The sequence below is a fragment of the Phaseolus vulgaris genome, chromosome 11, assembly GCF_051622355.1.
Source record: "Phaseolus vulgaris cultivar YP4 chromosome 11, ASM5162235v1, whole genome shotgun sequence".
Lineage (NCBI taxonomy): Eukaryota > Viridiplantae > Streptophyta > Magnoliopsida > Fabales > Fabaceae > Phaseolus > Phaseolus vulgaris.
This window is the reverse complement of record NC_143508.1, coordinates 36,638,748-36,665,612: the sequence shown is the minus strand read 5'-3', so window position 1 is coordinate 36,665,612 and position 26,865 is coordinate 36,638,748. Positions and strand designations below refer to the sequence as shown.

At 29.4% G+C, this 26,865-nt stretch overlaps 2 protein-coding genes and 1 non-coding gene across 4 annotated transcripts; 2 read left to right on the top strand and 1 right to left on the bottom strand.

Annotated features, from left to right (window-relative positions):
* Nucleotides 1–7,717: 7,717 nt before the first annotated feature.
* On the bottom strand, nucleotides 7,718–7,790 carry TRNAA-AGC (transfer RNA alanine (anticodon AGC)). Its single transcript has one exon. It is a non-coding gene; the product is annotated as a tRNA-Ala (tRNA).
* A 4,088-nt stretch (nucleotides 7,791–11,878) lies between these two features.
* On the top strand, nucleotides 11,879–17,926 carry LOC137827716 (kinesin-like protein KIN-14N). Of its 2 annotated transcripts, XM_068633997.2 has the most exons (17): nucleotides 11,879–12,232; nucleotides 12,372–12,626; nucleotides 12,804–12,948; nucleotides 13,032–13,141; nucleotides 13,251–13,370; nucleotides 13,495–13,677; nucleotides 14,176–14,385; nucleotides 14,470–14,544; nucleotides 14,967–15,113; nucleotides 15,189–15,327; nucleotides 15,433–15,542; nucleotides 15,843–16,004; nucleotides 16,127–16,326; nucleotides 16,679–16,760; nucleotides 16,862–16,966; nucleotides 17,048–17,152; nucleotides 17,478–17,926. In XM_068633997.2, the coding sequence occupies exons 1-17, from the start codon at nucleotides 11,942–11,944 to the stop codon at nucleotides 17,655–17,657; spliced, it is 2,619 nt and encodes an 872-aa protein (XP_068490098.2). In that variant the 5' UTR covers nucleotides 11,879–11,941; the 3' UTR covers nucleotides 17,658–17,926. The 2 variants fall into 2 exon arrangements, with proteins under 2 accessions (XP_068490098.2, XP_090153689.1); XM_090297563.1 differs by having other exon boundaries at nucleotides 11,980–12,232; nucleotides 15,189–15,542.
* Nucleotides 17,927–22,355: 4,429 nt separating this feature from the next.
* On the top strand, nucleotides 22,356–24,263 carry LOC137810912 (thioredoxin-like protein CXXS1). Its single transcript, XM_068612410.2, has 3 exons — nucleotides 22,356–22,579; nucleotides 22,752–22,874; nucleotides 23,833–24,263. Exons 1-3 carry the CDS (start codon nucleotides 22,478–22,480, stop codon nucleotides 23,998–24,000), a joined length of 393 nt encoding a protein of 130 aa, XP_068468511.1. The 5' UTR covers nucleotides 22,356–22,477; the 3' UTR covers nucleotides 24,001–24,263.
* The last annotated feature ends 2,602 nt before the right edge of the window (nucleotides 24,264–26,865 follow it).

Sequence of the window (26,865 nt, the reverse complement as noted above, 5' to 3'; positions counted from 1 at the left end):
GTATATGGATCCTCATGATCCAATATATGTGAATTAATGGGTACTAATGAGACGAAGGAAAATAGGTTTCATCTCCAAGGCCCTAGTGGTAGTAGCTATTGCAATACTAGAAAAGTGTCTTGACCATTGGTGCATGGCATAATCTACAAGTGACCTCTTGGGAGGTGGTGTTTGCTCTTCTGTCATATTGCTTTCCTCCTGAAAAATATTAATGGGAAAAGAAAAAAGTGGTTTGAGGAATCCTCCCTAGTGTCTCCTTGCCTTTCTTTTACCTTTGTCTTTCTGTTTCTTTTAGCTGCCCTTTTAACTATCTCCTTGAAATAATAATTGGTCTTTGGGAATTTGACCTCTCAATATCATATAACACAACTAAATATAGGGTTAGTACAAGGATTCACTAGCAATACTAGAATAATTTTTTTATTTAAAATTGCAAAACAAAAACGAATAAAATAAATTCAAATTAAATTTAAAATAAAATAAAATAAAATAAATATGAAATTAAAACAAAAATAAATAACAGCAGGTTTGCAAATTTAAAATAGAATCAAATATGCAATAAAACAAAATAAAATAAAATAAAATTATAAATAGTTAACAAATATAAACACAATAAACACATATAAACAAAAATTAAGAACTATTAACAAAAAATAAGAAACAGTTAGAATATTGACAATATTTAAGAATTTATACAAAAACTTGATGACTCTTTTACGACAAGTGCACCACGTTGTCGGAAGTAATAATGTGTCCCTAAGGAAAAATATCAAACCCACAAGGAACAGTTGAATAATCAAGAAATATATTCACTAAATAAAAACAGAATAATAAAAGTTTATTTGGATTAGTTATAATGGCAATGATTAACAAGAAAACAATTCAAAGAGTTTGTTGATTCAATTGGAAAAATAAGGATTGAGTTTCATCTTTCTTATTCTTTTGTATTTTGATTAGCATGACAATGTTGTGCCCTTTGATTGATATTCATGCTCGTATAAAAATCATTTATATTGATTTCTCACATATAAAATTATTAAGGTGCTTCCTAAATATCGATTTCTCGCATATTTATAAAAATAACTTATCATTAAGATCAGACGTTGATAGCAATTAACATTTCAAATCTATTCCAAGCATTCAAATATATTTAACATTTGGGTCAGAACCTTAAAAATACTTTCCAGTCAAATTTAAGATTCGAGATCATGGTAAACAAAGCATTACAATCAAAACAATAATACCAATCATCAATCAAGAACATAATATTGTGTTTAGATATCACCTCAATACATAAGAGTTTGAACAGATTACTCTCAATCCCAAAGGATAGAATTAGCCACTCATGATGACTATTACAAGCAGGGAGATCAAGAAAAGAAGATCCAGGATGTTTCTCTTTGATGACTGCCTCCTCTAATGTTTCTAACAACTCTTATTCCACCAAATTGGGTTACAATTCACTCAATGGGGTTTTCCTCTCAATCTTGCACACTACAGTTGTGCCTCAAGTCTCCTATTTAACCTAAATTGTTTGGGCTTAAGTGGATTCTCACTCAAGCGAGATTGAGCTCGCTTGAGGGAGTAAAACGTCGAAATTGACTAGTGATATTGGAGCAATCTCGCTCAAGCGAGAATAGGCTCTCTTGAGCGAGATGCTTTGATGCTGAGTTGGGCTTTTGTGAGCTTTTGTGAGCTTTTGTGTCGGGGCCTTCCAACTTTCCTTTTTTAGCTTATATTATTCTCCTTTTGCCCAATCAACTCCATTCTCTCCTACAATCCTGAAATTAACACAAAATTTGGGAATAAATCGTTCTTATTCAAATAAAATTCACAAAATATGTAGAAAGGTATAAATTCATAAATTAGGGGTTATTTTATACTTATTTTAGCATTTAATACTCATAAGTGTTTATATTTTAATATGGAATATTACTAAAATTTGGAACTTATCGAGGGGTCAAGGGAAAAGTGTCTCTAAGTTCTTTGAAAATTACTCATAAAGGTAAGTGAAGCTCAAACCATTCCGGGTAGGACCTGGATAAACCCTATCCTCTAAATCATAAACACTAACTAACTTTTCAACAAAGCGGAGAGAGGTGAAATTAGAAGCGTACTATTGCACCTCACCAAAAACCCAGAGATAGTTATCATTAGGAATGGGGGAAAACTTATCCTTATGTTTCCTAGAGGTTTTTCTCAAGGCCATCTTTTGTTTAGACTTCCTCTCCTCTGGTTCCCATATAACAATGGCGGTTGAATGAGGGTTTACATAAATTCCCTCCAAACGGTTAGATACAGTCTGACTCGAGGAAGACTCACTATCTAAGGGAACAACATCTTGAGGGGAAGGAATAGGATTATCAGCAACAAGGGAAAAGGAAGGTATAGATGAAGAAGTCGTGATAACGTACCTAATGTGAGAAAGAAAAGAGCTTGCAGAGGAAGAAACCCTTCATAGAGGAATGGTCGTGAGAGGAAGAGGCGGAGTAAAGGAGAAGCGCAAATGACTAAGGAAAAAGGTAAAACTATGAGCGCGAAAAAAAGTGTCAACTCAAAAGGTTTCAAAAGATGATTTCGACATGGGAAAATTAAGGAGAAACTAAAGAGACGTAACATTAACTTCCACAATAATGATGCACTGTCATAGTAGAAAAAACCTCTGATATTCAATATTTCAAAAATTAAGTCGTTTAGGCAGGAATTAATACAACCCAGCTAGATAAGCATATGACCAAGGACGCAACAGAAACTTCACAATTAGGTCATTCATCTCAGCATACAAGACCAGGCCCCATCATTCCTTAAGGGAGCCTCAGCAAAAGAATAACCAGACATTAACCTAAATATCATATGTTCTTTCTTCTAGTTTTTTCATAAGACAAGTTATGTAAATAAATTAGGCTCACTTTAGGCATCCAAATAGAAAAGTAAGCTAGAAGAGGGTGTACTTAGTAAATTGGGCTTGTGTCAGCTCACCTTAACCTAGCTTCTAGAAACTCACCCATGTGCTCACCTTTTACCTAGATTCTAAAAGACTCCCTCATGTGCTCACATTTAACCTAGTTTCTAGAAGTTTGTAGTCTTTTACACTCATACCCTTCCTCTCTTCCTCCTCAAGGCACTCATATCTATAAATAGGACGTCTCCCCTCTTGTAAATCACAATTAAATTTTAAAATAGAAAATAAACTTTGCATGAGTGTTTAGTGAGACTTAAGTGCTCTCCTTTGTAGGTCTTATCTTGAGTGTTTGTGCAGTTCAAGTGGCAGCTCTTCACCACTAATCTTGGAGTAGCCCATCCAAGTGGCTTGATTCTTTTCCCTTTTCCTTAAGCTTTCTTTCTCCCTTCATCTTTTCTCTTTTGTTCTCTTCTTATTGCGCCAACTTTAATTCCTCTTTTTATATTCTCATGCTATTCTTTTAATTTTGGTTTTCACCTTTCTATTTTTCATCTTGTGTTCATTTATTTTTCGCAAGTTATCATCATCATCTTCACCATATTTGTGTTTTCCTCTTTGCCCTTTAGAAGTGAACCTTCACACTTACTTAACCACTTGGTTAAGTTCGTGTCCAGTGGGAATCTTCTTTGGGTTTATCACCATAATTGCTAATCTCAAAATTAAATAAAAGTGAAACCTCTACAATGTGCCATTCTAAAATCAACTCACATCAGGAATGGCCTACCCAGCCTGTTAAGAGAATCATCTCTCCCGATAACCACTTAGGTTACGAGCATCAAATGCGAGCTTGGATATTTGTCAACTCGTTCATTCCTCAATAATTTCCCACCAAAGTGTCACCTCGGCTTCCATGTTGGGGGGACTTGTGTACTTACCCATCATAAAGTCAAGAATACCTACAACTCGAGGCGATTGTGCATATTCCATAATCGAGCTCTAATTACCATCAATGACAATTATGAATAAAACGGCCTACTCAAAAAGGTTTTATTGTTGAGCGACTATTTGAGTCATAAATGGTCATCATACGGTCAACCCAAGGGTCGCCATAAAAAATATCTATAAATACAAACTCTCCCAAAAGTACAATCTATCATAATATATACTTTTAACTCACATACTTTGTGCACATATTACCATCATTGTGTTCTTAATTACTTAAGCATTGAATAAGTTTTTTCAGGTGGACCTTCCCTTTATCTAGAAACCAGTAGAAGACAGATTTGGGAACAAATACAAAGATCCTTGTCAAAACATCCTTTGAGCATGTTTCCGGTAAGAACACAACATAAATTAAATGCTTCTAATTTAATATTTCTCAATATACACTACAAGAAAAAAAGGGTTTTAACGGAAGTTAATATAACTTTACGAATTGATTTAATTAACAGAGACTTTTTTAATCTTCGTTAAATTTCAAAGGTTTATTTTAAAACATCAGCAAAATAATAGAGGTTTCTTTAACCTTTGTTAAATTACAAAGGTCTATTTTAAAACCTCAGCAAAATAACAGGGTTATTTTTAACCTTCATTAAATTCCAAAGGTTTATTCTAAAACCTCACCAAAATAATAGAGGTTTTTTTAACCTTCGTTAAATTCCAAAGATTTATTTTAAAACCTCAACAAAATAATGAAGATTTTTTTAACCTTTGTTAAATTCCAAAGATTTATTCTAAAACCTCAGCAAATTAACAAAAGTCCTTTTAACCTTTGTTATGTTTCAAAGGTTTATTCTAAAATTTCAACAAAATAACGTAGGTTGTTTAAACCTTCATTAAATTCCAAAGATTTATTGTAGAATCTCGATAAAACACTCCAGATTTTTAAACTTCAATAAATATATATAATTAAATCTATTTATAAATAAATAATTAAAAACTACATAGTTTTAATATATTTTATAACTAATTTCTCTAAAATTTTGAAAGTGTAACTTTACATTACAAATAAGTTTTCTAAAGTTTCAAAAATTTATTTTAAAATCTCAGCAAAATAACCTTGAATAATAAGTATTTCAACAATTAATCTTGGATAACGAGTATTTCAACAATGTTTGCATATTTGTTATGATTGATGGTAGTTGGTTTATACAATTCCTAGGTTTTTTTTACGAGTTCATACTTCGAAGACTTATTTTGTTTTAGCTTTTGATGTACGTATATTTTATGTGCAAGTTTTAGTTATAATTGTTAATATTTAATTCTCATAATTTTGAAATATTTTAAATTAAGGCCTTTATTTTAAAATCATCTAATAATTAATTCACTGTGAAAGTGAGAAGTAATAAAGTTAATTTATTCTCACAATATGTTCTTGCAATCTTTAGTCAAAAACACACATGACTTTGAAGTCCACATCTAATAGATAATGCAATTATTTAGGATATATAAAGCAAGGATAAATATCAGTTGTTGTCGAGCTAAGTAATAGTGGCTTGTGACCTAAGTTGGGCAGTAAGGTGATGGAAGAAGCAATATTTTAGTAAGAAGAAGATAGTGTCTTATTTAGTATTCCTTCTCCTTATATATAATAAACATAAGTCTGGCTGAATTGTGATTCCTTGCTAGGACTGTCGGTGGCGGCCATTGAGCCTATGCTGGAGAGTCGTGTGTCTACAGTGAAAGAGAGAAGACAGGAAGATGGTTAGAGATGGTGAAAAATGGGGTTGGAGGTTATTTCAAACGACAAGTCATTTTATCAAAATTTTGAAACTCATGGTATTTTACAAATCCCAAAGATAGTTTAGCGGGACAAATTGTAACCCTTAGTAAATGACTTAATAGAGATTTTAACCTTAAATAATGCAAAAAAAAAAAATCTCGTTAAACTATTTTTTCTTATTATGATATTTGCCTAAAAAAATAATGAAAGAACCATAAAATTTTGTATCAATATAAAACTATATAACGAGGATTCCATGTTTAATCATAAGTTAACATAATAACACCAATATAAACAATCTATCATTTCCCCTCTTATTATAAAATAAAATAAAATTTATTAGGAAATTGTTATTGCTATTTTTCGACAACGATTTTCGCCAATTGTCAAAAAAACATTATTAATTACATATTTTTCACTAGTAAATAATTGTCGGAATTTTCTGAACAAAAAGCACTTGAGTAATGGTAATAGTTCATAACCGAAGTCCATGTAAATGTTGGCAACATGACTAATGGAGGAACGTAGAATCATTGGAGACAAGATAATGACAGAGGCCCCATGGATGGAAGAAAATTGTTGTTGCAATTAAAGATTTACATGTGAGAACAGTTTCACACAATCATAACTGAAAACAAAATGCAATGAACAAAGTGCGTTCTTGTCATTTAAACAACACATTGCTCACCAAAACTATAATCACATGCTTGCTAATCTCAATTATAATAGGCCCCTTTTTTTTATTTGTTGGATTCTCTTGAATGTAAGCCTCATGACAATTTCAAAAAATAATAATTCTAAAACTTTATAAGCATCAAAACAAACAAGATTATTATGCATCACATCATAAATCAAGAGCAATTTAATCCAATCAGTTGAAATAGTAATTAGATGCACATATTATAGGATGATCTATGTAAAGATAGATTTGTATTTGATTCTTATGTTAACCCTTACAAGTGGGATTTTTAGGTATGACAACTATATTTACTAGTTAACCTATTTGAATTTTACAATTTATTATAATAATTATAACTATTTTAATATATTTGATATTCTCATATAATTTAGGAGTTAAGATTAAAGATAATTTAAATGATTTTTTTTAATTATATTATCTTTTAAAGATAAAACAAATCTTAAAATAAACAATATATTAAATATGATAATTGACTGGCTTGAAATAATAACCAAATATAACTTAATATCTAAATTCATCTTTAAAAATAATTATATTAGAACGTAGGTCTCTAATTAAAAAATTTATGTAAATAAGTATCGAAAAATTCATTTTTTTTACCTTCAAGTCATTTATGTATATTTAATATTTCGTAAGAAGATAAATTTTTTATATTTAATGCAAAATAGCATGTAATTTTTTTTAAAATTATTTCGATAAAAAATTTAATTAAAAACTAATTAATATCCACATTTTTCAAGAATTCAATTTAAATATTTAAATTCATTTTGAAAACATTATAACTTATTTACAACATTATCTCATAAAACTTAACAACATTATATAATTATCGTATATTATACATATTAAATCGTTTTTTTTTGTTTTTTTAGAAACTATATTATTATCGATTTACAATCATTTACTTACCCTATATTATTACAATAATTCACCCTATATTTGTTTTGTTGTTTCAACATATGGGCATAGGTAATGGAACATTCTCATCCAACTCAAACTCGTGCCTCCATCTCTACACTAATTATTATTATTCTTACTCATTCTCTACATCCACATGCCATCCCCTACTACAAAACAAACCAACCATTATCTTCTTTGATTGATTTATTTATATATCAACCTTATACAAAGATACAATATAATAACAACCAGACAATAAAATTAAAAAAATAATAATTAAAATATGGAAACAGTCAAATAAAAAAATTTCACCGGCATATCACTTCACATGGGTTTGTGCTCCAAGGTCATGATTAAATTAAGAGTTTAATGCAACATTACTTATCTATAATTTTGATCATTTTTATGTAATATATAATCAAATGTTATTACTTGTTTTAGTTTAAAAAAAATATTAAAAAAGTTCTTATATTATATAATAAGTTAGAAAAAATGGAGATGCGGGGTATCGATCCCCGTACCTCTCGCATGCTAAGCGAGCGCTCTACCATCTGAGCTACATCCCCTACATATTTATAATGCATAAATATATAATGTGTAGTTTATATTATTTGCTTCAACAAAAAATAAACCTAGAAAGTCTCATTTAGAATGAAAAAAAAACACAGCTAACATATGGTAGTGACATTTAATATTTTTTTCATAGTTTTGTGCCAACTATTTACATACATACGTTGATAACTATTTCTTTCAAACTTAAATATGAAAAGTATTTACGTTTGACTGATCCAATTATAAATAAATGTTATCTAATTTGATCTGTTTAATGATATTATTTTAAAAATATATTGAAGTGCAGATTTTAACATCACTATTGATAAATATGATTAAGGATATTTTACAAAAATATGTAATATTTTTAATTGGTATGTAGTTAAATATTTATACTTGAGTCTGGAACGAATAACGCCTTATATTTTCTCGGGGACTTGAAAAATGATAACTATTTTATTAAGATCAGAAAAACTATTAATTTTTTAATTTAAAAAAAGTTTAAATGATAAGTATAAAGAAACCAAACGAATATTCTCTTTTAGTTTTCTTGCTAATATTTTATTACAAATATTTCAAATAAGTATTTATTAAATTAAAAATTACATAATGATTCCCTATGACATGATTTCAAATGATTAATCTAATCAAAATTCAAATACGTAACGGTTATTAACGAAAACAAGTGTAACGGTTCGCTTAGTACTCGCCAAATTATTATTTTTTTCGTTAAGTCACTTCCTCGGGATTTTCAGGCACATCAAATAGGATAATTAAAAAACAATTGAGAACTGTTTTCATTTCCAAGACGGTGGATAAATAAACTAAATTTTCTTTGTCACTTACTATTGGAAACAACGTGTTTGTCTAAGGCCATAAAAAACACCTTTATGTTTTCATCTCAATTCATTAGTCTCTCTCATTTGTCAGCATTATTAAACTAAAAAGAATAAGTTAGTCATATTCACTAACTAATAAGTGAATTTTAAATTTAATTTAAGTTTATTAAGTTAGTGTATTAAGAAGTGAATTTAAGTTTAATTTAATTTTATTAAACTAATTTATAAAGTAAAATTTTACATTCACTTATATATTATATCTTTCAGTGTCCAGACTATATATTTATGAGTGGTCGGATAAGTCCAACAAAACTCTCCTTAAAATAAATTCAAAATATTTTGATACCATAACTAATCGATGTAGAATCTTTAACCTAATGTGCAATTCATCTTTAAAAATAATATAATTAAGAAGAATTGGTCAACTCCAACCATTATGAAAGAACTAAAAATTAAATTGTGTTTGAAATTAAGAAACCCTTCTTATTTGTATATTACGACACATTTGTGTGAAACACACCCAAGTGACCATGACAAGAATTGTAATTGGTAAATTCATAGTTTTCATGTCAATAACTTACTAACTTTGTGATTCTTACATACTTAACCAACAATAATTGAGAAGCTAATAATTAATGTTTGGATAAATTCTCACAAACAAAAATCAAGTTTTTTTCTTTCAAATTTAAAAGCATCATATTTTGATAACCATTACCTCTTATTTAAAATTTTAAGATAATGAATTTGTATGTTTTCTTTCTTATATTTTATTTAATTTTTTTATTTATTTAAGATGATGATATTTAAACTAATGATTTCTCAACCAAAATTTATTTAATGATGTTTGTATAATTTTTAGACATTAGAGAGCAAGTAATTAACATGGTAGACTTAATGCTAAGAAAAGAGTAAAGGGTGTGTGATTGATCCCTTGGAACTTTAGCTGACACTGAATTGCTACCTTTAAAGGGCAAGATCTGAGCATCATGTGAGATTGTGACATAAAAAATGCTGAACTTTATTCTACTTAACATTAACATGGAAAATAATGAGTTGAACACTGTCAATAAGCAGTGCATGGAGAAGAAGATGAGTCAATTCCATAAGCATAGCTGAAGAAGAAGCCTGATAAAGGGGTCAGAGGAAAAGGACAAAGAATGTTGCTGAGTACCAAGAAGTGAATGGAAACACCAACTACTTATAGCATGTGAGGTGGTATGTGATGTGCTTTCACTGTATATTCCATTCTAGTACTAAGCTGGCACAGAAAGTTGGGTACAAATTTTTCTTGGAAAATTAAAGGCAAAATTCTTTGCCTCAATCTAAAGCAACAGAGAAAATAGTTGTTTAGTTCTAAGCAGGTTGGCAAACGTTTTGGATTTGGATGAAGTAATGTTGGATTCTTGTGTAGCAAGAGGAGGAATAATAAAAAAAAAATCTTATTTTATTTTGTAAGAGATATTAAAGTGGAAATCTTAGAGATTTGGGAATAACACATAATTTTGGGGATCTATCTAATTTTTTTACTGAACATTTTTATCTAAATTCACAAACATAGCATAATCATGCTTAAAGATTGCATTACTAAAAGAATATCCTTGAAGATAGCTAGGGAAGTTTGATTAAAATGAAATATTCGGCAACCATTGTCTTGTGTATTGGCTTAAGTTTATTTGTAAAAGTCTTCCTTCTTATTTTCAAAATATTAATGGCATATGTGAAGAAAAAAAACAAACTCACTTGGTTTTTTAGGCTATCACAATTTTTTTTTATTGTCAATTTTAAGCAAACAACACTTGAATCTCTAAATTTTATCAATTTTCAATGAAATTTAAATAAATATTATGAAAACTAATTTAGGGTGTAATGTAGTTTGGCAAATCGTAATATCATTTTGTACGAATTGATGCTCTAATTTAAGGAAGCACATAGTTCAATAATTACATGTTAAAGCATTCATTTCTTATCCTTTAAGGTAACTTTGATTCCACCAAACTATCAATTTTGTACATCACCCCCATACATATCATATATACAATGAAGTATAAATAATCGTTTTGTTAGCATTTTTTATACTATTTCATCACTATGCTAGGTATAAAACTATGAAAAATGTTTTATATATAGTTTATACACTTATTCGGGTATTTTATAACTACACAGCATTTGCAATTTGCTCTTTGTTATTTTAAGAAGTAGATGCAACAACTCAAAACTATATAATTAGTATCTAAGTTCCATTTGAATCTCACGCCTAAGTGGTTGCTAACTAATATTCCATAATTAGATATCTTGTCAAATTGATGTTTATGATATTAGTGAATAGAAGTAAAGCAAAAATATATTAGTAAAAGAGAGAAAGGGAATAAATTCTCTATAAAGGATCGGTATTTATTTCTTTAATGTTATTTTATCTATAATTTGTCCCATAAATAGAGATCGGTATTTATTTTTTTAATGTTATTTTATCTATAATTTGTCCCATAATTTTTTTTTTATCTCATTTTATTAGAGTGTTTATATTTAAAAACATTACTTCTAAAATTATTATCCTTAATACGCAATTGAAAATTGGGAGGATTAAGTGAGGAAGTAACCGAGACTTAGAGAATGAGTCTTCATCTTTAAAATTTATTATCGATTCTTACTAATGACACCAATTAGGCCAATTACTACATTCAAGGTATTGTTAGTTTTTTAAGCTCAAAACCAATTTCTATCTTTAAAACATATCCAAAAAATTAGAAAAAAAAAGTAATTAAATTATCTTTTTTTGACTTCTATGCGAGATTATTTATCATATCGAAATAATAATAATAAAAAAAAAATCGGACTAAGACAAAGTTTGATATTTTCAATTTCAATATTTTTAAAGCTTCAATAAATTTTATAATGATGAATATTATGATTGTGATTCTTGTGAAGATAAAAGGCAATAATAATCAGAAAGGAGACTAAACTACTTATATACAAGAAGCTTACTACAAGTGAACCCGATAGAACAAAGTTCAAATTTAATAAATATCCTCAAATTATTATTATATAAAACATGCTACCATCCTTTGGAACTTGCTCACACAACTTCTTGAAATAACCAAAATGTACATTCTGATACACCTATATAAACTCATCTGAATATGCACAACAAGAAATGAGTCTATTTTAGAACAAAATTCAAAACTGAAAATTTTCTGTAATCAGAGAGTTTATGCTAATTTTGATCGTTCAAAAGAAGACGGTGAAATCTAAACTAACTCGAACTCACTCATCACAGTACCAAACAAATGTAATCTATCATCATCTAAAGCAGAAGCATTAAGAAACACATGATAAAAGTTTCACTTTGTTTCATATTTTTTCTTTTACTTTCTTCTCTCGCACTCTTTCATTTCTCTCTCTTCTTTGTGTTTGTGGATCAACAATCTTCCTGCCTGCTAAAGCAAGAGTTTTTGATATATTTGTATTTGTTATCTTTCAAAACAATCCATGGCCCCACACTAGTCACACTCTCTCTCACATATACCTCTCTAACTAAGTGCTTGTGCTTCAAAATGGTCACCAAATACCAGAACCGGCCTCCACTATCACTCACATCCACACCTCCACCTCCTTCAAAGGTACCCTTTTTCTTCTTCGCATTTCTTTAATCGTATTTCCAATCTCCACCTCAGTTTAAATCATGGGTTGCTCTTGTTCTTCAATTTCGTTGCATCACCATGCTTAAAAATATTGTCTTTTTTCATGCTGAGGTTTCAGAATTTTGAGGGTGATGTGCTCCTTATAGACAACATAGAGCAAAGAGTTGGAGCTGAGAAAATGGTGGGCACTCCAATTAATGGAAGAACAAGGCAAGCTTTCACAGTTGTCAATGGCGGTGGCCACGATCTTGGCCCCAGTAGCGCTCCTCCAAGCAATGCTGGATCGGATTATGGTGCCATAGAGTTCACAAGAGAGGACGTGGAAGCATTGCTAAATGAGAGAGCCAAGAGGAAGGACAGATTTAATTATAAGGTCTATTGAAATTTGGAATTTTAATTGTCGTCTGTGTTGCTTGTTCTGATATTTGGATTTGTGATCAAGTGTGAAGGGTCAATGGCTTTAAGTGTTGTTTGATTTACATGGTACAAAGTGGTACTTCAATTATTGTTTGATTACTCATATATTAATGTCAAACTCTTATATTTTTAGGAAAGATGTGAAAACATGGTTGATTACATAAAAAGGCTTAAGGTTTGTATCAGATGGTTCCAAGACCTGGAAATGTACTACTCACTAGAGCATGAAAAGTTAAAGAATTCGCTGGAATTGACCCAGCAAAAATGCATAGAAATTGGTAAGATTAGTTTTCAATTTTCTCCCCATTCAATTATGAAACACCCTTGTTGATTTTGACAATTCAAATGCTTTGAATCATAGAGTTGCTGCTTAAAATCAAGGAGGAAGAATTAAATTCAATCATTACGGAAATGAGAAGGAATTGCACTTCTTTGCAAGAAAAACTGATAAAGGAAGAAACGGAAAAAACGGTAAGAGAGATGTTTTGGTGAATTGGATTTTAAAAACTTGAAAACAAAAATAGTGAAAGGAAATCTTTAGCATAAACTCTAAACTTTTTATTATCTTTGTAAATGCAAGGCTGCAGTGGAATCTCTTACTAAAGAGAGAGAGGCTAGGCTTGACATTGAGAGGTCACATAGTACTCTGTCAGAGGACCTTGGAAGAGCCCAACGAGAAATCCAAAGTGCAAATCAGAAGGTAAAACAACAACTCTAAATTCCGATTCAATGAATTTTTTCGTTACTTTCTACTTCTCATTTTCTTTTTCAATCATTGTGTGAATTATGCTGATAAATAAATGCCAATCTGTGAATTTCTGCAGATAGCATCGCTAAATGAAATGTATAAGCGGTTACAGGATTACATAACAAGCTTGCAACAGTACAATGGAAAACTTCATTCTGAGCTTTCATCAGTTGAAGATGAGCTTAAACGCGTAGAGAAAGAGAAGGCTAATGTAGTGGAGAACATCACCATGTTAAGGGGTCAACTTACTGTATCAGTTGTGAGTTTCATTTCACACGAAACTGTTTCAATTAAGAATTTAAGTAAACTACATATACACACACATACATATATACACACACGCGTACATTTACACACACGCATACATATAACTTTCTATCTTTGTAGAAACATTAAAAAGCCTTGTGATGAGCACTAAAATGTGGATGTAGCAATATTTGCAGATATGAATAGATGATTGGGGAGAATATTACGATTTATTCGTTTTTTAGTGTCAATTGGGGAAGATTAGATGAATCCTTGTATACTATATTGATTAACATAATGTACATTTGCTTAGTTCATTGCAGAGCTTTAAGAGCTGATGTAATATTTTATTTATATTAATTTTAGGCATTGGATTTATCATAACTATCTTTCACGAAATTTTCGATAACCATAGTTATTGAACTTGATTTTCTGTCTTTTTAGTTCTATCTTAGTTTCTTACTTGTCATGCTACTGATATATTACCCAGTTTTCTTGGTTCTTTTCTTAGTCTTCTCAAGAAGAGGCCATAAAACAGAAGGATGTCTTGACTACAGAAGTTTCTTCTCTTAGGGGAGAGTTGCAGCAAGTAAGAGATGAGAGAGATCGGCAATTATCTCAAGTACAAACTTTAAGTTCTGAATTACAGAAAATTAAAGAATCTACAAAACTGTCCTCCACTGAATTGGACAGCTTAACATTAAAAGCGAATGACCTGGAGGTTGGTGCTTATACCCCATTTATTTAATCAAATAGGAAGTCATTTGTTATTTTTGAGTCATGAGAAGATGAGTTTCCTGCCCAGGTAAAATGTGCTTTGAAAAATAATCAGATAAAGGCATTGGAAGAACGGCTAGCAAATGCTGAGAAGAAACTGGAGGTAATCAAGACTTTTTTTTTCAAAGGTGTATATATAAGTATTTGGTGTAAAGCCATTTGATATATTCTTAAATATATAGACCAGAATCATTCATTACATAATAGTTTAAGCTTTTAGGAGAGTTGGTCCTTGATATGGTATATTTGAACTTCTTAAAAAAGTGGAATTTAAGTCTAACTCAACCTAACAAATCCAACTTGTAAGGTGAGGTTTGCATTCCTTATATATACTATAATTTTACCTTATACAGAAACTTTATGGTCAAGTCATCAAGAGTTTGATCATCCGTGCCATTATTCTTATATTAAGAAAAATATTAATTTTAATCTAAGGTAGAATGATTTTATTATGCATTGTCCTTGTTTAAGCTCAAGTGATCATGGTGTGTATCAGTCTAATATACTGTGTTTGTTCCTTGTTAGGTGTCTGATATATCTGTATATGAGACAAGGACAGAATTTGAAGGACAACGGAAGTTTGTAAATGAGTTACAAAGACGTTTGGCGGATGCAGAATATAAACTTATAGAAGGGGAGAGGCTTCGGAAAAAATTGCATAATACCATTTTGGTAATTGACTGAATCAAAAAATTTGTGGGTAATAATAAAAAAAAAGTCAACACCTTAATAATCTCCATTTTACAGGAGTTAAAAGGGAACATTCGTGTATTCTGTCGAGTGAGGCCTTTATTAGCTGATGAAAGTTGTAGTACAGAAGGCAAGATTTTCAGTTATCCAACATCAATGGAAACTTCTGGAAGAGCCATTGACCTAGCCCAAAATGGTATATCTGTTGTGATGATGTATTTGAAACTACTTTTATTCTTCTTGGTTGAATTGGATTATGTTGCCAGAATGTCAACTCATGTTGCGCTTTTTTTGTTCTTAGGCCAAAAGCATGCTTTTACATTTGATAAAGTTTTTACACCAGAGGCATCACAAGAAGAAGTTTTTGTAGAAATTTCACAGCTTGTACAAAGTGCTCTCGATGGTTATAAGGTAGTTTTAAAGTTCTTCTGGTGTCTCTTCAATATATGAACCCTCACATAGTTACTAGTCAATTTTGGAAGAACATAATTCTAAAAGCCTTTATTTTTTATTTTCTCTTTTATTTTGTATAGCATATTTACCCTTCTTTGCCTTGTGATTCTATGGTTCTGACTTATCTGTACTGTAGACACATGTGATCTGTTAGATTTGGTGTTGGATGTTGCTTTTCTTGCATACTCGTTTGTAAATCAATATGTATGCTTTTTATACATGCATGTATAGCAATATGATGATATTTTTCCTTTTCAGGTTTGCATATTTGCCTATGGTCAGACAGGTTCAGGGAAAACCTATACAATGATGGGAAGGCCAGGACATCCAGAGGAAAAGGGCTTGATACCTCGTTCATTAGAACAAATATTTCAAACAAAGCAGTCTCAGCAACCTCAAGGATGGAAATATGAAATGCAGGTAAGGTAGAATATTTGCCTTTCTTAATTTCACACATCACTGCAATGAGTATAAATTTTAAACAAGTTGCTGAATTGATGATGATGATGATGATGATAAGGTGTGGCTTGCAAAATTTGCAGGTGTCAATGTTGGAAATATACAATGAAACAATTCGAGATCTGATATCTACAACAACACGCGTGGAAAATGGTACTCCTGGAAAGCAATATACAATCAAACACGATGCAAATGGAAATACACAAGTTTCAGATCTTACACTGGTGGATGTACAAAGTGCTAAAGAGGTTGCATTTCTTTTAAATCAAGCTGCAAATAGCAGGTAACAGATTTACAGAGTTTATTCCATTATGCATTGTTAGGTGTAACAAATTATTTATTATGATTACCTCAACAAGACACAACAAATGAGATTTCCATTTTTTTATTTCGTGACTAAAATCGTATTCCTACACTTCTTGATGTATTAAGAAAATATCATTATATAGCTTTGAATAGGATTAAGAAAATGAGCGGTTGGTTTGTATAACATAATTTGACATAATTTCAGTGCAACAAAATGTTGATTTAGTTTTTCTTAGTAGTCAGGACACAACACAACATAGCACAGCACTTAGCTTTTTTTATGTCCAACTTAACTGTATTGGTGTTTTTTTCTGGTTGTCTCCTTTTAGATCTGTGGGAAAAACCCAGATGAATGAACAATCATCAAGAAGTCATTTTGTATTCACTCTTCGAATATACGGTGTAAATGAGGTATAGATGTTTCTCTTATGACAACCATGTTCTATATATGTCAACCATTGATAGACACACTGACTTGAATCACAATGCAACCTGTTTTGTGTTTCTTCCAGAGCACTGACCAACAAGTACAAGGTGTTCTGAATCTCATTGATCTTGCTGGTAGCGAGCGTCTTTCGAAGAGTGGATCAACTGGGGACCGGTTGAAAGAAACTCAAGTATGTAACACCATGGTGCTTTTCACTTTCTCTTGTGCTCATTTGATTCAAAATGGTTTAAACTCTTTGATTTGTAATCAGGCAATCAACAAAAGTTTATCATCATTGAGTGATGTTATATTCGCCTTAGCCAAGAAGGAGGACCATGTTCCATTCAGAAACTCAAAGCTTACATATCTGCTTCAGGTAATGCATTATAGTTCTTTCACATGCCCTTTTTGAAGAACTTAATCAAAATGTAACAAATGAAAACAGTTCTTACACTGTCATTTAATCATATATCATCATGTATTGGAAGTTTGTTAACTTTTATAATAGCAGTCTTCAAAGTCTTCTCTGGGATGATTTCTGATTGGTTGATAGTATAAATTTTTATATTGAAAGTTAAAAATGTGCATGACAATTAAACTCTTCTAAATTTCAGTCGACAATATTGATGATTTCTTTGTTGCTGACCTTGAATGATTTGATATGATCTAACAATAATGTCTTTAACATGATGGATGAACAGCCATGTCTAGGTGGAGACTCCAAGACACTAATGTTTGTGAACATTTCACCTGATCCTTCTTCAGTTGGTGAGTCACTATGCTCACTCAGGTTTGCATCAAGAGTCAATGCTTGTGAGATTGGAACACCTAGGCGTCAAACTAATGGACGTACCATAGAGTCTCGCTTGAGCTATTTCTAATCTTCAAAGATGTGTATTTTTTTTAACCATTTGTGGCAACCAAGTGCCTGTGTGAGAGAAATACCACAATAAAATGAAAATGAGATTGATTCTAACAGCGGCATATAGCTTGTATAGTGAAGAAAAAAAGTTACTAAGCATGCATTTAGAACCCATTATAGCAGCTCAAATTGTTTTTCTGCTTAATGTTATGTATTTATTTCTAACATTTTTCTTATACAAATTGGAAAGGGAGTTGTTTGACAGTGGAAATGGAATACTAGTTTGATTACAAAGCATATCAAAAGATTTTATTTTATATTCCAAAAGTGAAAAGTAGTAGTAAATAAACTCACTTTCAGTGACTACACCGGTTTACTTTTAGTATTATAACTGGATGTAAAGAAAAATTATCAAACATATTAACACAATGTTCAATGAAAGATAAAAACAGATTTTGAATTTTTTAACTAGAACTCAAACATATCTAAAATAATGCAGTTTCGTTTAGTAGTGTGGGAAAACCAATCAAAGCACTAAAAATAACAAAATTTCACACAAAATAAAAGCTATGTTATCTAAAAAACATTACACAATGCTTAGTTTTTTTTTATTAAAGAACCAGTCTTCAGAGTTCTTCCTAAAAAGCCAAAATTATGTTTTTCACACAAGACTACATTTGATACAAAAACTTTTCTTTTTCTTTTACAATACTAGTGTTATTCTTGTTAGTGTTAGTAGATATTCATCAAAGTCTCCTGTGAAACTAGTAAAAAAATGAAAAAGTTAATATAATAGTTATCACAATAACTCAGTAAGTCTCTTGAACTCTGTGGAAGATTTGGGTAGTTATATGTCACGAAAGAATTTACCAAAAAGATTGTAGGCGAAGATTTGTAGTTTTTGTTAAAAAGATTATAGGAGAACAAATTTAAAAAGATACGGAAGGTTTGTTTTTCCTTCTTTTTGTTAGTTTGTTGTTCCAGATTGTGCATCACATACTGAATGTGGAAGGTCTGGGAGCACCAAATCCAGATGGAGATGCGGTGCATGCTGATAAACAGATCATGTTAAAGCTAATAAATATCTTGCTACTAATCTCATTTGTTGAAATTTTTATTAATATATGATTAAAAATGGTGTCTCTTATGTTGAATAACAAAACACTATTTCTCAATACTTATACACATGATGATACTTTGTTCCTACCGGGTAGGTACTACTTATTTAGTTAAAGACTAAAGACTCAGAAAAATTATTTACCACAAAATCCATTTTCATCCCAAGTACTCAGTTTTCCTCTCTTCTTAATTAGCTACTTAATATACATTTTGTCACCTTTTTCTCAATCTTATCTTCTTTTTCTCTTTTAATTGAATTGTTTACGTGTGTCTAATTTACTCTTCCTTTTAATTGAATTGTTTTTCTTTGACTATATTTTAATTTTGTAATAATTAATCTTTATCCAACAATCTAGTTAACCATCTTCAATAGATCTCCCTTTTCGATTATGAATTTTTCATTCACACTTAATTCTCCCTATTTAAATTCACGGTATTGCGTTTTACCATAGATTAAGAATATCAATAAATATATATATATATATATATATATATATATATATATCTTTTTATACAAAATTACTAAAATAATTTCACTCTCAATAAATACATTACATTTATTCCAATAAATAACATTGAAGTAATTTGCAAACAATCACTATAAAAAAAATTTACCGACAGATTATTACCCATGAATCTGAATCTGTAGATAAATTTAAATCTAAATATATTACCCACGGATCTAAATTCGTAAATAAATTTAGCATTAACTACAAAATATTATCAAAGAATCTGAATCTGTAGATAAATTCATTATTACCCACTAATCTTTATCTCTAGGTAAATTTTACTATGGAAAGTTAGTTTGGTCTTGTTCCATTCCTCCTTCTAAGTCATTTGTGCTTTGGAAGATTCTTCATAGACGACTCCCTAAAGTTATTGAGGCAAAAAAATAGGTGTTGTTATATGTTCTATGTGTATTCTGTGTAGGGAGTAGGACGAAAGCATTAATCATCATTTTTTAACTATTGTGTTGTTACTTTTATTTGGTTTGGTCATTGCTTTATAATGTTTTTTCCATATATCACTAACCTTTTAGGCATGGGCTTGGTTGCATTTCTCAAATTCTTTGGTAGTTCTCTTATCAGGCACATTAGACTTGTTACTTTTATTTGGTTTGGCACATTAGACTTGTTACTTTTATTTGGTTTGGTCATTGCTTTATAATATTTTTTTTCATATATCACTAACCTTTTAGGCATGGGCTTGGTTGCATTTCTCAAATCCCCTGGTAGTTCTCTTATCAGGCACATTAGACTTGTTGTTATTACCTTCTCATTGTGGATGATTTTGCACATGAGAAATAATGCCAAATTTCAACAATGCATTAGTATAGACTTGACTCTTGTTGGTGTGATTTATTAAATCTCTTCTTGGCAAGCGTACCGATAAGCATCAAATTTTATAGCTTTCATTTTGCTAACAAATTGAAATGATTCTAGCATATACATGTTTAACGCTAAAGAGATGTTAGTATAATTGTGGTCAGATGACCTCAAGTCATATCCCAACAAATGCAACAGTGTGATGACTATTTTAAGGCAAGTGTATCATGTCAGAAGAAATAATTTGTTCCTAAGGATGCATATTGAACCCACAAGGAACAATTGAATTCTCAAATAAAATATTCACTAAATAGAAACAAATAATTAAAAGTTTGTAGGATGTTTGTTGTGTATGATTGCAAGAATTGTAAATAAAGCAAAGTAAAGAGTTGTTGATTCAACTGGAAAAAATGGGATTGGGGTTCATCCTTATCACTCTTTTGTATTTTGAAAAGCATAATAATATTCTATCCTTTGATTGATATTGATGCCCATATAAAATTCATTCATATCAATTTCTCGCATATAAAATTATTAAGATAGTCTTCTAAATATCGATTCCTTGCATATTTGTAAAAACTCATTATCCTTACAATTAAATGTTGATAGCAATTAACATTTCAAATCTATTCATATCATTCAAATATGTTAAGCATTATCATTTACGTCAAAAACTTAGAAGTATTTTTTAGTCAAATCTAAGAATCAAAATCATGGTAAACAAGCCTTAAGAATAAAATGACAATACGAATCATCAATCAAGAACATAATATTATATTTAAATATCACCACAATACATAAGAGTTTGAACAAATTACACTCAATCCCAAATGGTAGAATTAGCCACTCATGTTGGTCATTCATTACAAGCATGGAAAGCAAGAAAAAAAAGATCAAGGATATTTCTCCTGAATGGTTGTCTCCTTTAGGGTTTTCTATCACCTTCTATTCTCCCAAATATGTTTAGGGTTGTGTCTCACACCTCATATTTAACCTAGTTGGATTTGGGTTAAGTGACTTCTCACCTCGGCATGATTAGGCTCGCCTAGACGACATTGAGTTTGCTTGGACAAGTTTCTCTGGAAGGCTTCTGACTTAGACAAATTTGGACGAGTGTTGGATAATCAGATATAATTTCATCACACGATATTCTATCAAAGCACAAAGTTCCTTTCTATATACAAAGAAATTTCCAAAGAATTGTTATTTCAAAGACATAGACTATATGAAGATTGAATTACGGATACTTAAATGTGGTTATAATAAATTGGATCAATTATTATATCTATTAAGATATTCCAGCACTTTGTTAGAAGATTATAAATTCGTTACTCGTTAAAGAATTTTATTTATCTATTCTCACGAAATGAAAAACAAATTTTACTTTATGAAAAAATTATTTAAATATTTTTAAGGAGTCTTTCTGAAAAAAAAAACTTTTCGAACATGCTTAAATTGTAATTGCATGAAAGAAAATTTTTTGGTAGTGCTATGACGTGCAAATTAAGTAACAGAATACTTAATTATCTGATAAGCTTAACCATAATCATTAGTTTGAGCAATTAGAGAGATAAGGTTTATTCATGATAATCATCATGAAATAATATGCAACCAAGAAACCAACAAACAAATCATACACGTCAAAAGTAGCATTCACACATCATCAAGTTTGGCTGCGTATTCATCTAATAGAATAACAATTGTTTCAATAAGTTTTCCTGAATATATATATTTTCAATTTAGAGGAATTAAAATATATTTTTAAAAATCTTAAAATATATATATATATATATATATATATTCATTATAATTTTTTATGGGAAACTAATTCATTTTTTTAAAATTTTATTTACTAAACAAACCCAATTAAATTTGTTATTTTTATTTCAAATTCATAAGTGCGATTTGTAATATATTTTATTGGTCAAACATTTCTATTATTAAGTATGTACAATATATATTAACTCTAAATATATATATATATATATATATTGTTTTTATCCTCTAAATTTTTTGTTTCTGTTTATGATTTTTCAAGTAAAAAAATCACTATAAAATTAATATCTTTATATTAAAAAGTGATTTTAAATTTGACTTATCTTGTAAAACTAATTAGAAAAAATGAAATTTGTCTTTATTTATGTAGGGAAAGTGGCTTACTTAGTTCAGGTGTTATCTCCAACAATTTAATTAAAATCTAATCTTTTGTATGTGAGAATCTGTGGAAGTGTGAATCATGTTATATTGGTTATATTCTGTATTATATATAAATCAAAATTCAACAAATATACTCTTCAAGAGAGAGAGAGAGAGAGAAACATCAATGCTGCTATTTTCTCAGAGTATTACATATATATAAATCAACATTTTGAAGAAGCAGCGGCAGAAGAAGGAAATGAAAGGCCAAAAACAGCTAAAAATATCTAAGGTTGTGAAAATTGACTCAAGAAAATCATGGGAACACCACATCACTGATGCTACCAATAAAGGGTTCCCTGTGAGTCTCATTTGTTTCTGGAGATTCATATAGTTATTAATCTGTTTACATTTCTAATCACTACAATTGGTTGGTTAAGGACTCTGCTTCAATTAGCACCAAGGGTGAATGTTCTGATGTGTAGTAAAGGTCTATTCATAGCTCTCTCATGCTTCCTACAACTACTTTGCAGGTTATGGTTCATTTTTCTGCTTATTGGTGCTCACCCTCTATAGCTATGAATCCTTTCTTTCAAGAACTGGCTTCCACCTATCAAAATGTTCTCTTTCTTGATGTGGATGTTGATGAGGTCAAGGTAAATTTTGTGTATAACCTATAGAGGGAAAGCTCTTCCTTCCTGATTTGGTGTTTATATAAAACTATTTACTCCATATGCCACCACATCTCCCAGATTTTCAATTCAACAATTTCCATGTCAGTTCTTGTAATTGGCAGAACATGCAATGCTAACTATTGTCTATAGTGAATATTGTACAGGGTTATTCACAAAAACTATTTCCTAATGCAGAGAATCACTAGAGCCAAATTTCTAATCTATATTCTCCAGAAAAAGAAAAAAAAAACTTGTTAGTTCAATTGAATGCTGTTTATATTCAATTAAGGTTAATAATAATTTATATATAACTTCCTTCTTTAACCATATAAGTGTTTTTTAAAGACAAAAAGTTTCATTAACCAAAGTGATGTGATCTTAACATAAGTGAGGTCGTAACAATGAATAGTGTGACTTTGGTGATGTTTTAAAAAAAGTGACCTATAATAGGTTATATCTTTTGTTATACCTACATGTGGATAGTTTGAAAGGACAAACTCTATGCAGGATTCCTGAGTATCTATCATCTGTATTCATAGTTCTCATAACAGTTTTTGTTTACTGTTGAGTGCATTTTGTTTATCTGAGAAGTTGCCTCCAAGTTGGAAATCAAAGCCTTTGTTTTGATGAGTGGACGAGCTGTGGTGGATGAGACTGTTCAACTTTGAGGTCATGTGTGCTGTGTTTATGTCAGTACACATAATATATTAAAATTAGGTTCCATGCCTTTTAGCTTATAATAATGGCATTATTGGTCATCAACATCTTTAGTGTGACTTTGCTAATGATATCAATTGGTGGCTTATAATATCCTACTTAATTAATTTTTTTGGAGGGTTTGAAGAGACAAATTGTAATGCACAATAATTGTTGAGTGTAAGATAATGTCTTGACCAACTTTTGTGTTGTGCTGCTATGTGAATTGTGTGGCTGTATCTAGGAAGTTGGTTCCAAGATGGAAATCAAAGCCATTCCTACCTTTTTGTTGATGAATGGAGGAGCTCCAGTGGACAAAATTGTGGGTGCAAACCCTGATGAGTTAAGGAAAAGGATGAATTGTTTTATTATTCAGAAAAAATTCCCAAGCCAATGTGATGATGATGCATGAACAGGATGAACAGAGTTTGCCAGAGCTGTGAACAGGAACCATTCCTTGTGTCAGGTTCATCATTTATCATTTGTTACATGTTTGTGTGTCAAGGCAATATTGGTGTATTATATAGATTTGGTGTATTATATAGATTTAAGAAAAAATTGTGAAGAAAGTTTAGGATGTTTGGATTAGAGTATCTTAGGGTGAGTGTGTAAAGAAAGTTTATTGAAATATGTGAGTGATTTGATGATTATAAGAATATTTTTAATTATTTTTAATTGTGTAAATTGTAAGATTACAAATTTATTTTTGTGTATAAAAAAATAAGAAATAAATGATAATTACTTTTGTTATAATACTAATATTTTTTTATTATAAATATATTTATATTTTAAGGTATATAAGTATTTTTTATTAAAATATATTTAATATTTTTATTATTATGAATATATTAAATATTTTTTTGAATACTTCCAATTTACATGGAATAAAATCAAATAAAATTAAATTATTTTTTATTACATATGAAAGGTAAAATTGTAAATTTTTTGAATGCTTATGTAGCTTTCTCTTCTTTCATTCTTGTTTTTTTTATTTTAATTATGCAAAATATTCAAAAGTATTCATCTCTTTCTTTCTGCATCCCTCCTCTTTTATTCATTTCTGGATGCAAACAAGGAGATGACTCTTACATCCGTCTCACAAACAGTAAATCCCCTAATCCAAACCGTGCCTTTAAACAAGGTGATGCAAAGTTTTCGTTTCTTATTATTTGTGTTCAATGCAAATTTTTTAATTTGATATATACATCTCATCTCATGCTTCCAGCCAATTAGTTCAAATTCACACACCTTAAATGGTTGAATCAAGATTAAACTCTAAATCAAAGATATAATTTTGGGAAACTTAAGAATATATTTTTTTAAAATTTTACTGGACACATTATTTTCTTACAAGTGATCAGGACAAAATACATAAAAATTAGGAAGTGTGTTTCATATTTTTCTTGCTGTTTTTTTAATAAATTTTATTAAATAAGAATGTGTTTTAAAAAAAAGTGTGTGTAAAATGTGTTTCTACTATTTTTTTTAATAATAAGATAATTTTGGGATAGAAAGACATGAAAGAACCAACACATAACCAATATCAGTATTTAGGGATGTTCAGAATTGAATCGATAAAAAAAATTCAAAATCGATCTTAATAACCGGTAAATGAAAAAAAATGAATTCTTTTGGATTGTTTTGAATTTTGTTTCTAAGAACCAGCTGGTTCAGTTCGGTTTGCTGATCGATTTTTTAAAACCGACAGAACCTGAAAGAAAATACTTTAATATATTTTTTATATTATTATATCATTCCTAAAAATCATTAAATAAATCAATATTAAAAAATATTATTATATTAAATAAATTATATACTACTTTAAAAAAAATATTAATATTAAAATTAATTTTTATTATTAATAAATTATTTCTAAATTTGTATGTAGTTTTAAAAATTATTTATTAAAAAATAATTTAGATATCAATAAATTTTTTATTTTAAAAATAATATTTAATTTAGTTAATATAATAATTAATTCTTTTTTAGTATTTAATATTAATTTTTATTTAAAAATTGTATAATAATAATAATTTATAATCTCAACCTAAATCTCCTTATAAAATTATTTGGTCTGTTTCACACATTTAATTTATAAGTGTTTTTATTCTTATTCAGGAAGTATTTTATACTTTACTTTAAATTTTTATTGTTTATTTGTTTTTTCTTTATTTTTTCAATTATATTAATTATTATATTTTATACATTTTTAGAACTTGAGTCAATCTCAGCACTAACCAAAGAGAACTTTAATGTTGAATGTGGTGATTAGTTATTCTACTCGAAAGTAATCAATCGTACATGGCAAGAAAATTTATTAAAAAGATATGGCTTTTATTAAAAATAGTGAAAGAAAATACTACAATTAAAGTAAGTGATGATGTTTTATTTTTTATATATTACAATTAAATGAATATTTTATATTGGTCTTTTATATTTTTATGTTCTTTAAGTTGATTTTAAATTTTTACTTGTATTTGTTGGTGTTAAACTACAAAAATATGTTATTTTAACATTTAATAATATTACATATTTAATTTTATGATTTTATTAGTATATCATTTATTAGATTTTGAGTAACATGTTTTTTATTATTATATTTTAATTTAAAAGAGGTGTTAATATAATTAGGATGCTCAATGAAGTTTATGCATGATAATGTATTCAATATTTAAAATGTAATAAGATTTTAAACATTGATGTCGTAAAATTAGCAAAAAAAGTTCGAATTCTTTGTTGTGGTTGTGTTTATGGTAGTAGGATTTGACATTAAAGATAGACAATAAATTTACATATTAAAACCAAATTTTAATAATGGCATTTTTAAAAAATAAGGTTTTAATTATAGTGTAGATGAAAACTCGATTTTGTTAATGAATTTAAAAACCATTCAAATAAAAGCATCACCAACAAATATTGTTTCTTTTGTCCCCTCCATAAATAGTTAAGCCACTAAATAGCTATCTAGTGCCAATTAATCGTCATTAGTGTTATGTCCTAGTGTTCCAATAAGTAAGGCAAAAGGGGACATAGAAGACCTATTCTTCTAAGAAATCTACAAAAACAAATATTATTAGGAGACTAATTTGAAAGGAAACGAAATCAAAAGGCAAAAACACTTTCTTTTAATCAAAATTGTTTCTTTAACAAGTTCGTTATATTCCTTTCTATACTTGCATCACATACTCCAATAACTAATAAGACATCTTTAAATGATCCTGAGTATTAATATAAAATTTTAATTAATCTTAAGATCCTAGTAAACCAAAATGATTCT

Coding starts and splice junctions, on each gene's coding strand:
- LOC137827716 (XM_068633997.2), top strand. CDS start 11,942: ATGATAAAAGTTTCACTTTGTTTCATATTTTTTCTTTTACTTTCTTCT. Junction 13,678..14,175: donor GTCAACTTACTGTATCAGTT/GTGAGTTTCATT, acceptor TTCTTTTCTTAG/TCTTCTCAAGAAGAGGCCAT. Junction 16,761..16,861: donor GAATATACGGTGTAAATGAG/GTATAGATGTTT, acceptor TGTTTCTTCCAG/AGCACTGACCAACAAGTACA.
- LOC137810912 (XM_068612410.2), top strand. CDS start 22,478: ATGAAAGGCCAAAAACAGCTAAAAATATCTAAGGTTGTGAAAATTGAC. Junction 22,580..22,751: donor CTACCAATAAAGGGTTCCCT/GTGAGTCTCATT, acceptor ACTACTTTGCAG/GTTATGGTTCATTTTTCTGC. Junction 22,875..23,832: donor TGGATGTTGATGAGGTCAAG/GTAAATTTTGTG, acceptor GGCTGTATCTAG/GAAGTTGGTTCCAAGATGGA.